At 35.8% G+C, this 16,246-nt stretch overlaps 3 protein-coding genes across 4 annotated transcripts; 2 read left to right on the forward strand and 1 right to left on the reverse strand.

Moving 5' to 3' along the window:
• Window positions 1-1,446: 1,446 nt before the first annotated feature.
• On the reverse strand, window positions 1,447-3,268 carry LOC118439536. The gene is made up of 6 exons (XM_035860930.1): window positions 3,193-3,268; window positions 2,628-2,808; window positions 2,435-2,541; window positions 1,787-2,139; window positions 1,661-1,703; window positions 1,447-1,594 (listed from the first exon to the last, which is right to left on the reverse strand). The coding sequence occupies exons 1-6, from the start codon at window positions 3,266-3,268 to the stop codon at window positions 1,575-1,577; spliced, it is 780 nt and encodes a 259-aa protein (XP_035716823.1). The 3' UTR covers window positions 1,447-1,574.
• Window positions 3,269-4,845: 1,577 nt separating this feature from the next.
• LOC118439530 lies at window positions 4,846-7,377 on the forward strand. Its single transcript, XM_035860923.1, has 5 exons — window positions 4,846-5,518; window positions 5,899-6,126; window positions 6,209-6,442; window positions 6,899-7,075; window positions 7,148-7,377. Exons 1-5 carry the CDS (start codon window positions 5,258-5,260, stop codon window positions 7,292-7,294), a joined length of 1,047 nt encoding a protein of 348 aa, XP_035716816.1. The 5' UTR covers window positions 4,846-5,257; the 3' UTR covers window positions 7,295-7,377.
• Window positions 7,378-8,354: 977 nt separating this feature from the next.
• Window positions 8,355-12,343, forward strand: LOC110861160. 2 transcript variants are annotated; one of them, XM_022110272.2, is made up of 7 exons: window positions 8,355-8,461; window positions 8,633-8,733; window positions 8,816-9,681; window positions 9,893-10,439; window positions 10,793-11,128; window positions 11,404-11,851; window positions 11,926-12,343. In XM_022110272.2, the coding sequence occupies exons 3-7, from the start codon at window positions 8,841-8,843 to the stop codon at window positions 12,034-12,036; spliced, it is 2,283 nt and encodes a 760-aa protein (XP_021965964.1). In that variant the 5' UTR covers window positions 8,355-8,461; window positions 8,633-8,733; window positions 8,816-8,840; the 3' UTR covers window positions 12,037-12,343. The 2 variants fall into 2 exon arrangements, with proteins under 2 accessions (XP_021965964.1, XP_021965963.1); XM_022110271.2 differs by having other exon boundaries at window positions 8,376-8,526.
• The last annotated feature ends 3,903 nt before the right edge of the window (window positions 12,344-16,246 follow it).

Here is a 16,246-nt window from a genome sequence, read left to right on the forward strand (position 1 = left end):
GAAGTACTTCATTGACGTTGTTTTAAAACCGCTTTTGGAGATTCATGTCCCAAAACCATATGGTAAGGACACAAAAAAAGTGATAGTTCATCACGGCGCAGCGTCATCACACACCGCCCTTTTGACCCAGGATTACGCCAAGGACCTGAAAGCTAGACTCAGGACAACAATCATCCAAAATAGTGAAATGCCTGTTAAGTCACTCTATGTAAGTCCAATGGATTTATTCGGCTTTGGATATCTGAAACAAAATCTTTTCTCCGCCACCGAAAAACTTTTGACGGAGTTTGGAAAGTTATGGGAGACGAGTGGTCTAAAATTGACTTCGCCATGGTCAAATCAGTGTACAGAAGTTGAAATCGCCGATGCCGACTTGTAGCTCGAGAAAAGGGCTTTCACATAAAAAATGTTCGGGACCTAAACTCCAAGCCGTTCAACCAATAATTGAAGGTCAAAAACGTTCACGTGTTAGTGGCGGAGCCTCCGTAAAAGCCTTAAAAGCAATTAATAAGTAGTTAGCAGATTTTAGGATCTAGGTAGAAAGTCAGTTAGCATTTAAATAGTTAAAGCCAAAGTAGTTGTAGATCAACTACTTTTGAGTAGTTAATAGTAGTTATAAGTACAACACATTCCTAGTAAGTCATGCGATCCTGCGACAGTTAACACTAAGAATGACCTCCTTAAAACAGCCAATCCTCCATACGTCCTTTTGAGAGAAATCGGAAAGTTTTTGGCTTTGTGCTTAAGAAGGTATATACTCTATAACCTTTGTTCCAAGGCGAAAAAGCTGATAGGATTCGAACGTTAACGGCTCAAAATCAGAAGGACATTACGCAAGCGGGTGGGAAATCGTTAATTGGAGGGTTGCTGCGGAAAGTCAGATTGGTGGCTAAGAATGGAGAAAGATAAATCCCCGACGGGTTCGGTTCTCACCTACCCCAAAGGTATTATAAAAATTTTCTAACCAGATCGAACCCCACAGGTCATGGATCACATTACAGTTTAAGAGGTGATAGAGTAAAAGTGCAACCACCGTGAGGTGGTATTATTTTTTTATGATTTCGTGTTATGACATGGTATATATGTATGTACATACGTATATCATTATTATGGCTGGATGGTACTGATGTAGGTTGAGAATTTGGAGAATGAAAATTGTGGAGCGAGAATTGGTAGAAAGTGAGAATTGTGGAGTGAAAATTGTGGAGTGAAAATTGGTGCGGAGTGAGAATTGTCGAGTGAAAATTGTGGGGTGAGAATTGTTGGGTGAAAAAGTGCACACTAGCGATGAGAATATGCAAATGTACAGAGTAGAACTGACATACATACATATGTAAGGGGATTAGCCATCCTTTATAACATGAATACCCGAGATAAAGGGGAACAAACTTGATCAGAATTAGATGACACAGACTTTGCATACTTATGCAAATGATTATATTTATTACGGGTTTATGCCCAAATCTACTTAATGAATAATTACTTATCCACAAAAATCTTCAGATTATAGTTGTAACATTTTGAAAAACATCGTTTATCGCAGTATCAGATTTAATTGAATGTCCTGGTCCAGATCAGGGGTTAAGAATGGTTCCTGAATACAGAGCAATATTATGTTTAAGAACTTATCGAATTAATTAATCAAACCACTCAAACCTACCCAATTCAATTAAAATCTGCAGGGCTTGATCTCGATCAACCTTCTAGAAGATACACAGAGAAAGATAATGCAAAATCAGAGTTCTGAAAATCTATGACCTTCCCATTTTTTTTTACTTGTCCTTACCAGTATGCCCCACAAAATGTTGAAATAAGACCGAGCCCCCTCCGTTAGTAGGATTTCCCTAGCCCCAGCCTTCTCCGGGCTGTCGAATTCTTGCTTAAAAATCCCCGATTGAACTTCCCACTTGGTTTCGTCCCAAAAGATGCCATTATGCGTAAAGTTTTCGGCCCAGAGTCTGCACGAGTTGAAGCGAAGGGATGTTCCGATATCTGTCGCGATTGGGCGACCACCCTCCCCCACGGTTAGGTTCAGCCAAAGCTCGACATTCGTGAAGGTATGGGCGTACGCGCCATTGCCGCGATATCTGTCCCCTATACCCCAGGGGGAGGACTGATCGAGCCAAAGGTCGTACATCCCTTAATTTTTGAAAGAAGGATGATTAGTGTTTAATTATTTTGAATTGTACATACATAATTGTCCAAGTTTTGTTACAAAATAATTATAATTATTTAATAATTAAATATTTTTTATGAATTGTATTTTAGATTTTTACAATTTTACAGCTACAATTTATTTAAGTGCAGTATATGTACCAGCAGAGCGTCAATTTGTTAAATTAAACTTGTCCCAAATAATTTATTAAATTAAATTACTAAATTTTTTAAGTGGATAGTTTACCAGTCGAATTTACTTATTAATTGACTGTCTCACCTGTTAAATGTACTTGTGGAATTGTGAGGTGTATATTAGCCTGGTAAGTTTCAACATTCGCGTCAACGGATAGGACGGAGTTGACATATCCAAAAAGGAGGGGATCGCTATGGAAATATTTAGTACATAAATATGTAAATTGTTAGAAAGTAGCTAGATTTAATGCAAAGTTTTTATTTAATACAAAACTCACTACGTATTTGACTCCCCTGCTTGAAAAATTGACTGGTGGTTGTACGTAAAATTGTCAAATTTCATCGGATCCGGGATCGGGTTGCCCAGTAAGCTGGCGTCCAAGTTGGCAAAGAGCAACTGGAAAAATACTTGATTCACGTATTCGGACCGCTTGAAAAGAACTTTTATCAGTTCGGTGTCTAGAGATGGATGAAAAAAAATTTTTAAAGGAAATAAATTACAAGTAAAATAATTTTGGGATGTAGCTAGACCATATTCCATATTACAAATATGTGACCATATTTGTCCTGGCTAAATCTGGCACATTTTTTGCAAATTTTTTTTTCCATAATATCTAATGCTTGACGGTTCAGACATCATCGAATCTTTAAAAAAAGCCAGGAAAGGAAGTTAAGTAAATATTACATGCACCTTACTGGTATTTAGGTGCTAAAATCTACTTTTTCATCAATATTTTGGCGAAAAAGTGAGATAATTTAATTTTTTCCTACGATTAAAAACCGGGACATTTTCAGGACAGGTTTTGAAAATCGGGACGTATGGTCACCCTAGACGTAGCTTACTTTCACTCTGGCCAAGGGTTTGAGGAGCCAGCAGTGCCCCTAAGAACAGGAGGAGGAGTCCATTGATGCCCAACATTTTAAAAAAGTTATCGGTCGAAATTATACGCTTGTTTTGGGGGATTGGTTTGTCGTTTGAATGACAAGGTAGCCAAGTCTCGTTGTTTATATATTAGTATAAAAGAGAGATTACTGAAATAATTTTATTTATCTGCCTACGAGTTGTAGTTTAATTAATTATGGTGTCATGATTGGTCACGTCACCGCATTAAAGTGGTCCATCAACCTTGGTAATGATTGAAATCGTACCATATTTGAACAAAGCTCAAGTGAAGGGTTAAATTATTTTATCATTAACTTAGAAATAAAATTAATTATTTCATCATGCTAATATTCATTTGTATTGTATGGATGTGGGAAAAATACTACCATTTAGATTAGTTGACATTAACTAATATTTTTATTTGAGCCTTTATTTCTTGAAGTTTAAATTAGAGGTGTGTCGGACCGGGATTTTTTTATATCCGATCCAATCCGTTTCTTAAATATCAAAAAATATCCGATACAATCTATTTTATGGATTTTTTCAAAGGATTTTTTTTCAAATTTTGTTTATGGATATCCGATCCGGTCCGTGTCAAACGGATCCGGCCAGGCCTAATCCGTAAAAACGGATATCCGACTTAACTCAGGTTTCAAATCATTATTTGAATAGTAAGTAATACGATTCGTTCAACTACCTGAGCTCCAGGAAGTTATCATTTTATCAAAATTTACAGGCCTGATGGCCAAATTGCAGAATATGTAGATATAACCTGAACTTTAATCAAATATGGTGTGTTCTTTTCGTTATTCAGCAAACTGATTACGTCAATGCGTAGTCTCGAGCTGGGAGTTTGCAGAGCAATTAACGTTTCCATGTACATAGATAACCTGATGACACGTTATGCAATGCAAGGCTGGCAAAAACATGGAACATAATCTCATTGTATATCTTAATAAAACTTATCCGTTTTTGGACTTATTTATTTGACATGTATGTATTTGAGAATAAATGAAAGTACATACATACATAAGTACATACGTAATACATTTGATCTGAATTTTTAAGATATTCATTACAACGTCGTGAAGAATTGAGCTAAATAACAACGAATGAGTGGCCGATTTAGGATTCGGGAATTAGCGTAATGAATGATCAGCTAGTTAACTTAACCATGCATAAAAACAGGGCAGTGGCTACGTAGATAAATATATGTACATTTTTTCTTTGTATATATGTATGTACATATATATTTAAGGTTCCTTGCTTGGTTATCTTATAGCATTGTTAAGCTAAGGAGTACATTGTAGGACGCGTCCATGCAGCAGGTGATTAATTTTTGTGATTTATTAACAAATCAAGTTGAAAATTTTCATAATTGAAATCAACGTGATATGTACGCTACGAGAAATCCAGTATGAAAATAATGCCAAGCGGTATACATTTATGACTCTTCAAAAGTGGTATTGATAAGTAATACCGTGTAGTAATAGCTGACTAATAAAGTTTTAACATACCGGTAGGAAATTTTTGCAGACCGGTATAATTTTAATACCAAGCACTAGCAACCTTAATCAATACCAGATTTTTAACAATGAAAATATTTTATCCTATCAATTCCTCTATGCACGGCTCCCCAAAACTAAATGCTAAGATGTTTGATATGATATGTAAATATGAGACGATGTGACGAAATGACTCATGCACTCATGATTGTCAAGATTAAGGATTTTTTCAATCTCAATCCCAATCCTCGCACAAAATATTTCCTAAAATTGCTTCCAATTGTTTAGCTTATTTACCAGAAAATAAAATAAATTTTAAAATTACCAATGATGGAGACGAAACATTCCATCTTCTTCATTTTCCTCCTCTCCTCCCAACTAATCTCGACTTTAGTAACAAATAGAAAAGTGCGACTCGAAAATCTAAAATTTCTCGAAAAACTTGAAACTGGATTAAAAAATCAAATTTTACGACAAATTTTACGCCAGTGTACAAGCTGCCCTTGAGGATTCTGCCCACATGGAGAAGATCTTTGAATTTTTCGACTCAAGCGATTTTTCGAAAAATGAACCAGATTGGAATCGTGCCAAGGAGTTGGAGCATTTCAAAGCGGTCATGTCCAGTGAGGGGGATGAGGCAGAAAAATTCGCGTATTTGGAAATTGTCTTGAAGAAATTGGGAGTTCCGAGATTGAGTGAATTAGAAGAGATTTACACGATAAGTGAATCTCTCCAGTTTCTCGTGGATTATTACAAGAATGCTGTCCAGGTTTCAGATAAGGTAAAATAAAATGTTAACTTTAAGGCTATACGATTTAAGTTATTGCACTGTTGGGCATCGGATAGTCAGACGGGTATTGGTTTCTCGGTATTAAATTTGCTTTCGTTTGGTAATATTAGAATTTTACCGGTAAAAAAATTTGCTACAGATATGGTAAACCTTTAATACCGAGTTTTTACAACACGGTATGTCTTATTTATCACTACCATTTTTGTTTAGTCACATATGAATTCTGGTAGGTATATTATTTTAATACTGGATTTACAAGAGTGCATAAAATGAAATCGTATCTTTGATTCCAATCGATAAATGGAAGGTCAATTTACGAATATAATGTATGTAGGTTCTTAATTTGTTATTAAATTGCAAAATTATTTAAGTCTCCAAACTCGTCGCCTCTCTTACCTCAAAGTGCAGAAAGCTTGCAAATTTTATTCCAAGAACAGGAGAAATCTGTACAAATCCTTACATCCATTTGCGATGGGCACGAGGAATTACGAGAACGCGTCCAAAATAGAAAAATCGATGCAACATCGTTTTTTCAGGATTATGAAAACAGGGAAATCCAGCAATTTCAGAAATATCAAGCTCTCGCTGCCAGTGGTTTCGTAAGGAGAAAATTGCATGTTCTCTTAATTTTAAGACATACATATGTAATAATTAAAAAATAATGGCCAATTATTTCTTAAGGATGCCATGAAATCTGCAACCTCGAAAGACTCAGAAATTACTGTGATCGTCAAAGAGATGAACAATCTAAGTGAAATGACGAATATTGTGAAAAAGCACGCGTTTAATGTCAATTTACAAATCGGGCTTTCTATCTTCAAACCTGTCAAAGAAGGACAGCCCGTTAACTTGGACATTATGGAAAAGCTTACAAAATTCTACGTCACAATTGAGGGTCTCAGGAATATTGTTCTTGTAAGCGATTAAATCCTTTTTAATTTATGGTTGTTAAAATTTTCAAACTTTGTTCAAAAATTACCTATGAAGTTGACTGCTACTTTTGATAATGAATATTTAGGGGTTTCACGTCAAGTTTGTAATTAATTACGGAAGAAACTGCTTAGGTTTGTAAGTTTACAAACTTTTAACATGAATAATTTGCAAAATTTCTGAACTTTTTTTGTACTATTTACCAAAAAGATGCTTTGGAAGTGCATATACATAAGTTTCGTAAAATTTTATAAGTCAATTTTCCTTAGAAATGTTCATAAAAGTTTGTAAGCTCACAAACTTTACGAAGTTACAAACTTTGACGTGAGTTCCCTCATTAATGAACTATTTGTGACATACATATAGAATACTTCGTACCTTATCGGGACGAAATTTTACAGATGCAATTATTATTCTAATTCCCACAAATTACTTTTCCAGTTGGAGAAAGATTTCGCAAAGAGAGAACAATTGCGAGAAGACCTTCGCGTGGAGGAGCAACTTTTGGCCGATTTTCTGAACCAGGACGACACATCTGAGCAAATCCTTAACTTCATGGAAGGAACGAGCGCTTTCTTGACCAGGGCGTCTGAAAATGTGATATCGCTCGAAGCAATTGTAATAATTTATCTCAGAACAGTAATTGTAAAGTATGATTTGATTAATCATCTGCAATAATTTGCATTACAGCAAAAAGTCATATTGCAATATGTGAAAAAGATGGGCAAATTTGCAACACAAGCCAACCAACTAATGTCCAAATCTTCCGATCATTTGAAGAAAGTGGGAGAAATTTTTAAGAAATTAAACGAGGGCAAAGTTCGGACTGAATTTTAAACTTATACATTTACATATGTAATAAGTGCAGTTATAAAATCGACCGATTTATAGTATTCGCAATAAATTACGTAAAAGATCCATATCCTCAGAGTCACTTTCTTAAATAGCTGTTTTTACAGAGTTATGTACTCAGAGCTGGGATAATCCTGATTAAGGATTATGGATTTTAATCCCGGATTATGGATTATCAATCCATAATCCCTAATCCGGCAATGAGAGTTTTTTGTAGATTAATCCCAATCCATAATCCCGATTTTTCTGGAATTAGAATTAATCCGAGAATAATCCCATTATATGTCATTAATCCGTAATCGTGATTACGGATTACTAATCCTGATTAATCCCAATCATGATTACTAATTATTATTATTAATCCAGATTAATCTTAATCATGATTACGTATTCATGATTAATTCTCAATCTGGATTACTCGGTTCAATTCCCACAGTTCCATTTTATCCTACTGTGCAGCTTGAAATCTTAAGTTCTGACAACTTGGTCCTATCAGCTACCATTTTAAGAGTCAACATGTTCTCGCTGCCTTGTGCTACATATATAAATTGAAAGTTTCAATTTGAAACTAGCGTTTTAAAAATTTTATGCGAAACCACATAGTTGAAACTTGTTGCGCTAGATATACCTTTAGGTAGTGTAAAATGATTTTTACTAAAATCATTAATCACCAAATTAATCCGGATTATTAATCCATAATCCATAATCCTGAAATTTTATGGATTATGGATTAATCCGGATTAATCCTGACATGAATTAAGCTGACGAAAATAATTTAATCACAATGCACATTATTTTGTGGTTAATCCATAATCCTTAATCCACCCTCAAAAACCAATAATCACCCAGCTCTGTATGTACTTAATTATACCTACATAAATGACCAACTGATTTTATGAAATTAATTACAAATCCTGCAATTCACGTGTTCTACATAAATTATTGAACACTAAAATTAAAGTATAAGCTGTTTAAAGATTATGTCGACAAGTGTGTTTATGTCATTTGAGTTGCATAAATGAAGCCAAAAAATGCAAGTGCATGGAAGGTAGCAAACAAAGGAATTTTCACCATCCATCGGACAGTCAGCTGCTGCTTGCTGGCTCGCTCCACATCGAAAATCTAAATGAATATCAAATATTAACTTTTACGGTATTTTAATTATTGAAATTCAATTTACACTATTTGAAATATAATTGTTCTCATATCTTATCAAGGTGCCGATTTACCCGATAATTAATTATACAGTTTTATTTTTCAGGTCTGAATTAAAGCGAAATATTTGAACTGGTAATTTTATGTGTTTATATTTTTATTTTTAAGGTCTATGTACAATGTAGCTGTGATATCAAGAAATTTACCTTGAATTGGATCTCATCGCGGATATTACAATGATCTTCGAGTCGTACCAATAACACAAATAGGTAACAACTTTAAATCATAAATCTGGGATAATTAATTGCTAAAAAATGCCGACATAATCAAATTATTCAACCTTTCCCACAGATTTCTCCTCTAAAATCAAGTTATCATGGATGTCGTGATAATTGACCTCGTTTCGTCGTCCTCCGATTCAGAAGAAGACGTCGACCCCCCTCCACTTCTCCAAAATCTCCCCCAAAAACAAAACCACTGCTCTCTCCTGCCACACCATCACCGGTACATCTTCCACTCCATAGTCACCCAAAATTATGGTCAAGATTTCCCCCATTTGAGTCAAGAATTCGGAAAACTCACCCTTTCCTCCCAACTCCGTCAATTCCTCGTCGCCACGGCCCAGTCGCAAGAAGCGCTCGGAGTTAAGCACAAATTAATCCGGGATTTGACCTCGCACCTTAGAACAATCCTCCCCTCATGTCAAGTCCACCCTTTCGGCTCGTATTTTACCCAACTCTCTGAAGACTCGAGTGACCTTGACCTCTTCGTGTGGACGAGTAACGCCTCGATTTCGGGGGGAATTAGTAAATCCGCGGGGAAGAAGGTGCTAGAAGCAGTGACCAAATTATTGCAGAGATTACAAAATTTTTCTATTCGGGTCATCCCAATTCGACATGCGCGTGTTCCTATTGTTCGTTTCACGCATAAAAGTTCCCGAATCCAGTGTGACCTCTCGTTCGGGACGTTTTTAGCCGTGCGAAATTCTGAGCTGATCTCTTTTTATATGAAGCTTCATCCCGTGGTGGATATCATGATGAGATTCGTGCGATTCTGGGCGAACTTCCATGAGCTTAGTGGTTCCTTCAAGGTCAAGAATTACTGTTTGAATTTGCTCGTTCTGTTTTATTGTGGATGGAGGAAAATCGTGCCGACTTTGGGGGAGATTCAAGGTTTAGAAGGGGTCGAATCGGAGCATGAATTCGATGAGATTGAGGGTATGAAATACATAATTAATTATTTAATGTCGTCATCAAAATCAGCACATTTTGAATATTTTTTTGACTCTGGGAATTTACGTACTTCAAAATTCTAGAGGACAAATTTGTTAATTTTGACGATAACTTATCGAATCCTTGGTTAATAGTTTACTCAAATTGTACATATAATTTCGTAATCTAATCTATTTTTTTGTGAATATATTTGCAGGCTGGGAAACCCTAGTTCCGTGCCAAACTCGTCAAAATTTCGACCTTATCCAGTCCACGTTTCAGTCTCGTCTTCAAAATCTAAATGATCCTGTCTCCTTTACGACACACGTTCTCCACGAGCTTATCCATTTCTTCTCCTTCTACGCGGACATGCATTTCGAATCACATATTTTGGCCACAAACACGTCTGAAGTCGTGAGTAAAGAAGAATTTGCGTCACCACGACCACACACATCCTCCATCGCTGCCAGAATGTACCAAAATTGTCTGGGGACAAGAAATATATCGTCCAAACCCAAGGGAAAATCCAAGGAAAAACCGTTCCGGACAAACGCACCGCTTTGCGTCCAAGATCCATTCGCTCTTAACGTCAACGTGGGCGGACTAACGAATAAACCTTTGCTCCAACATTTTCAGCTCTGTTGTCGACAAACGGCTCTCTTACTGGGAAACGTGGAAAAGTTTGATACCTCAATTTTGGATATATTTCGCCCCATCAAGTTCATAGAACAAGATAATGGGAACAAATTCCCGAAGAAAGCAAGGTACATATGATCATAACTGTTCACATTCATTTATTTGATAGAGAAGGAATAAATTACGCAGTTAATTCTTGAATAATTTTTTCAAAATTTTTGAATTAACGAATATCAATATTTGATTCAATTTGTATTCATGAAGAATTTATGAATAATTTTATTCGTCATTCATTTTTCGCCCTAAGCTTATTATATGTACATGGTATGCATATTGAGAAATCCATGTAATATGGCAAATTTGAAATAAAATGAATAATATTGAATAAACATTTATCTCTTTTCAAATTTTGAATAAATGCATAATGAATTAATAATTTGTATTTATTTTATATTTGAATGAAGACATATTTTTTCAACAGGTACGATAAGGGAACGAATAAAAGAAGTGATGACTCCACTACTAAATCATTTGAAATGCTGCAAGAAATTTGTATCCTGACGAAGACTAAATATCCCCTGGTCATGGAAGGGGGCAAAATTTTTGACCTACCGATCCGACCAACATCTCCATTTGTGCGACAATTCGTCCATAGTGCGATACAAGTTTGGAACATTACGGCAAAATGTGACAATTGGAAATTGTTACAGAAACTTAAAATGCTCTGGGTCTCTTTCACAATGGATTTTATGACAAATTTCTTTACGAAGTGCTTCAAAATGGAGGAAATTCCAGATTCAAAATGTGACGACGGATGGTAAATAACCTACCACACTCTTAAAATAATGTTACCCTTTTGGAAAGTAAAATTACTCTGAATTCTAAATTAAGCAAACTATTCTAAAAACCCAGAGTAGCGTTAGCTTAATATATATAGAGTAAAGTTTGCTCTGGATACAGTTTATGTAGTTTATTTAATATAGAATTCAGAGTGTAGCTACTTTTGAAAAGGGTAACAATTATTTTCCAGAGTGCACAACTAATTTATTTTTACAACACTAGCAGTTAATAATCCATGGTTAACCTTGCTAGGGAAATTTATCCTACTTCATCATCCTCCTCATCTTCCACTGCCGCTGACCCCGTGAAATACCCTCTCGTTGTTTTCCATGAGGTGGAGGAAGCTTTCAAGACGTTTGACGTGTTACCACAAAAGTTTATCAGCGTTCCGATCGACGCCAGGGAAAACATATTTATCAAATTTGATGCACTCGATGAGATTAAGGCTGAAACACGATGTCGAATTTACCACTTTAAGACAAACTATTCCAATTTATTTTCACCTCGAGGAAGAGACGCTGTTAGAAAGGAGGTACAAAATTTATCCCAAAACCCACTCCAAGCCGAGGAACAAGTTAGTAACGCTATTATTGACGCAAGTCCTCCCCCTCAAAATGATAATGTGGAGATGAAAATGTACGTGAAATTGGACTCGACCATGGCGGAGGAACTACCCACGATGCACCTTGTTTTTCAAGGGGTATATAATGCGAAAAGTTTTAATTATTACCTTATAATTTTATACAGCTATTTGTAACGTGTTATTATTTGCAGAATGGTGATAAGCAAGATGAACACGTTTCAACGTTGACGTCCTTAGTATCAAAAATCCTTCCGGAATATGCCATCTATCGTTTGAGGAATTGGTTGGAGGCTACAAACTAATTGGACAAGCTTATTACGTCAAATTTACTGTCAGAAAAAAGATATATTAATTTTTTACCATAATCAAAATTTTTCTTGTTATAATTTACTTTCATTTTTGAAAGATTTCAATATGTGGAAATAACCTGTATTAAAATTAAATTAGATGCGTAAGATTATGTAGGTTAGAGATTAATTTTTGTACGACTCGGGTGCAGTCAAGTTGTCCGACAAGATTTTTGTGTACCTTTTATATACTTGGACTCTGCGATACATGAAACGACTTATAGTATTGGTAATAAATTGCGTAAAAATATCTAGATACGTATTTATTATGTATGTAAACCCCTATGACTTGTACGTACGCGAGTTAAACGTTGGTATAAGACATGATTTCTTGCCTGATTAAAAAGGCTGCTTAAGATTCCCCATAATTACAAATTTAAATTATGAATGATGCCTAATAATGGTGACGATACGTATATATGTTTATTATACATAGATACTGCAAACCGATTTTCTTGATGCGTTATCCTGCTTTACATACAGACAGAGTCTTCGCATAAAGTCGCTCAAGCTACTTAATAAACTGCAAAGCCCGAAATACAATTATTAGCTCACCCTGCGTAGCATGAGAGCTATTGAATTCCTCTTGTCCGTCCGTCCGTCTGTCTGTCTGTCTGTCTGTCTGTTCACGAGTTTTTTGCATCAATTGATGCTAATTAATAATCCCCTTGTCCATTATTGAAAAAGTTAGTCCCACCATTGGCATCAAATAATTCGTAACGCAAATGGTGCGAATTAATTCGGAAAATCGATCGAGAAAAAACTACAATTTTAGAATAAATAGCACCGTTAGTATCGAACAATCGGTTATCCAAAATGATGCGAAACAATTGGGAGCATTGGCACAAAATGCACGAAAAGTGCAGAATAATTTGAGGAAATAATTTCAAAAACTTGACACCACAATTTCAAGGATTTCTGACAGAAATCGAAATTATGTCAAAATTAGATATTTATTTTGCCGCCTTATTCTATACTATTGGTGCAAATTATATCAAAATTATATACCTATTCGGTCCGATTATAATGCTCCATTGGAGCAAGACTATAGAAATTTTATACTTATGGTGTGCGCTTATTCGGCACCTTTGGTGCAAAGTTACATATATGCTTATTAATATTATAGGGTGAGCTACTTCTAACGTTACTACGGTTTATTTACACATATGTATGCATTTATTTTCAAAATCCGTGAGAAGATATGTATATATGAAGTAGATCGTCTACCTATATATTACTGGTACACAGGTAAGAGTATATGCTCTGAAACCATGAACAATTAAAAAATTTTCAATGGACAAGTCTCCTAAAAAGCTTTGTGTTTTAGAAGCCGATGCCCCATAAATCGATATCAATAATTAAAGCTGAATGCCTACTCGAATCAGAAAAATAATAATTTCTGTAGCACAATGCTTCAAATTCAAATGGGCGTGGGTTTTATGATTTCCATGACTTGATTTTCTGGACAAACCCAGAAACTGAGTACAGTGATGGAAATATGTGATTGATTGATTGATTTATTTATTTCAATGAGACACCCCAATGCTGGGTTATTACGCCTCAAGGTAAAAAAATTTGTCATTACAATAGGTAGAAGAAAACAAATATACAAATCATATTTACATACATTCAGTCATTTCATACAGAATTCACACACAAGGTTCGCTAATTGAGGGCTCAAAGGAAGAAACTCGACTGTGATGATATCCCACTTTCAGGGAGAACGAGGCATAAATTCTACTGTTACTTATTGTGGACTCTCGAAAAGATCTCTCGTGCGGTTCGTCGCTTGTGTCTTCACCCAGCGTCACTTTCTCCGTCAAGGACTTTCTCCAGCTCACCCGTAAACACCCTGCTCGACTCCTGAAAAATACTAAATACTAAATAAAATAAAAATAAAATACTAAATAATCCCGGACGATACTAATCTCCACATGTTGGAAACTGAGGATTGGCGGCTGGTAATTGAGAATTATTTTTTTTATATATTTTCACCAAAATTTGGTGGAAATGGTTGACTGAGATTGTACGCTTCAGTGAGTACTCCAACTTTCTCTGCTACAAAACTACGGACTTTCGCATCCTCCGCATCATTTGCTTTTATACCTTCCGATTGATTGATTGATTGATTTATAATGGGACCTTCAAAAAATTCCTGATCGGTTTGGACAGAACCAGTAAGTACTTTATCTTCTCCAACGAATGGGTCTCCTTCATACTTTAAAGCGCACCTGAACTTGAAATTTCCCTACAATTCTTGAAATTCCAACTTCAGAAAATTCGAGTGGTGAAAATGATGTCGGAGGAAATTATGGCAACCAGGTTACTCCAACCTCTCCCCGGCATCTGAAGTCCAAGTTCAAGGATTAAATTTTAGTGCATAATGTAAGCTGCAAGTTCGCATTTAAATTTTGAATTAATTAAGTAACGATTGCTCTCCTGCCAATCTTTGAGCGAAAAAAAGTTGAAAATTTTCCGCTTCATAACATGTATAATACGTGCTGTTATTTTTTTATTCGCATTAATTCCACTGATTTGCACAAATATTCCGTTTTTTTATATGGTTCCATTCTCATCACTGTTCAATCAACGAGAAATGTTGGTTGGGTAACACGACATTTGTGACACGGTGTACGTGTATGTATGTAGGCATTTCATCAAGCACTGCTTTTCCGAATCTACATACATATTTATCTAATCCTAAGTAAGGCGCCGTCCATAAATTACGTAACGCAAGAGGGGGGGAGGGGGGGTCTAAGGCTACAATGATATCGTGCCTATGTTACGCATGTTAAAGGGGGGAGGGGGTCTAGAAAATCGCGATTTTTGCGTTACGTAATTTATGGACGGCCCCTAAGGTAAATTAATCACCACTAAAAATCTGGAGTAAATTCACACATGCAGTGTACATGATTGGTTACAACGGCTTTTCTTACCATTCGGTGAAAATTTTTCAACATGCGGTAGCAGTTTATGTCCCAGTGGTTGTGTCAATTAATTACCACATTGGTTGCAATTTATTGCGTGTTGGTAATTTATTACCCGATAGTGTCAATTTATTAACGAGTGGTTGCAATTTAAGACCCACTTATGGAAAATTATTACCCACTGGTGGAAATTTATTCTACTATGGTGACAACGTATGTATTACCCGTGGTATATTTGTAAATTGTTTCCCCGACGTTGCTAAGTCTTACCCAGTATTGTCAATTTATTACCCCGTGGTGACAATCACGATGATGCTGCCGTTTTGCGATTTTTTTGCAGTCCACGTGTCCTAAAAGTTGCATACAATTTAATATTCGACGTTAAGCTAGTTAATGCTGCGTGCATAGATATGTAAAGGGTGGCCCAAATGTACCTCCCGATCATTTTTTTGCACGAGTTCAAGACAAAAATCGGTTGTCATTTCTGAACCAGTGAATATTTTAATTTGAAAATTTTACCATGAGGGGTCCATTACTAAGGGTTAATTATGAACATGATAAAGTTCAGACACAAACGTTACTTGAGCAATAATTAAAACACAAGAAAATTCAGAGAATTTTGGATGTGATAAGAAAGCAGTAAGGCTACGGAGTAAAAAAAATTTCTGTAGATACAAAAAATGGTCAGGGCAACGCAGGGAGATGTCGCCTACTACGAAAAGAATGATTAAGCCCAAGATTAATCAAAACCTGGAAGTTTGGCACTTAATTGTACAAAAGAGCAAAATTACTCAAAACACCTCAAATAAAAGAACATGAAACTTGGTCGTTATTCATCGCAGAAATTTGTGAAATGAACGAAATAGAATCACACGGTCTATAAGTTAGCCATTGAACCTCACATGACGCAACGGAACATTGAAAATAGTCCAGAATACGAGGAAGCAGTTAAAAAGACTTGTCATTTATGCGAAAAAATCAGGGTAAAGAATCCTGCAAGCATATCCTCTGAACTAATGAATCCCCGATCGAGTTATATCTGGTGATGAACACATAAAATGCACTGTACAAAACAGTCAAAAAATTGGATGTACCATCAATGCGGGTGCAGGAATTATGCTTGAAAGTTATAGTTGTCGGTGGTTTTCATGCGCGTGGCTTGACCACCCATGTCATTATTCCATAACGACAATATGACTATTAAGAATAATGTATAAGAAATAATACCTATACACTTT

Source organism: Folsomia candida, unplaced genomic scaffold (genome assembly GCF_002217175.1).
Source record: "Folsomia candida strain VU population unplaced genomic scaffold, ASM221717v1 Fcan01_Sc038, whole genome shotgun sequence".
Lineage (NCBI taxonomy): Eukaryota > Metazoa > Arthropoda > Collembola > Entomobryomorpha > Isotomidae > Folsomia > Folsomia candida.

Excerpts from the sequence above, each read along its gene's own strand:
- LOC118439536 (XM_035860930.1), bottom strand. The coding sequence starts at position 3,268 with ATGTTGGGCATCAATGGACTCCTCCTCCTGTTCTTAGGGGCACTGCTG. Across the intron at positions 2,809-3,192 it reads AACCCTTGGCCAGAGTGAAA|ACACCGAACTGATAAAAGTT; the intron begins GTAAGCTACGTC and ends ATCCATCTCTAG. Across the intron at positions 1,704-1,786 it reads ACATTTTGTGGGGCATACTG|AAGGTTGATCGAGATCAAGC; the intron begins GTAAGGACAAGT and ends TGTATCTTCTAG.
- LOC110861160 (XM_022110272.2), top strand. The coding sequence starts at position 8,841 with ATGGATGTCGTGATAATTGACCTCGTTTCGTCGTCCTCCGATTCAGAA. Across the intron at positions 10,440-10,792 it reads AAATTCCCGAAGAAAGCAAG|GTACGATAAGGGAACGAATA; the intron begins GTACATATGATC and ends TTTTTTCAACAG. Across the intron at positions 11,129-11,403 it reads TCAAAATGTGACGACGGATG|GGAAATTTATCCTACTTCAT; the intron begins GTAAATAACCTA and ends TAACCTTGCTAG.
- LOC118439530 (XM_035860923.1), top strand. The coding sequence starts at position 5,258 with ATGGAGAAGATCTTTGAATTTTTCGACTCAAGCGATTTTTCGAAAAAT. Across the intron at positions 5,519-5,898 it reads CTGTCCAGGTTTCAGATAAG|TCTCCAAACTCGTCGCCTCT; the intron begins GTAAAATAAAAT and ends AAATTATTTAAG. Across the intron at positions 7,076-7,147 it reads TGATATCGCTCGAAGCAATT|CAAAAAGTCATATTGCAATA; the intron begins GTAATAATTTAT and ends TTTGCATTACAG.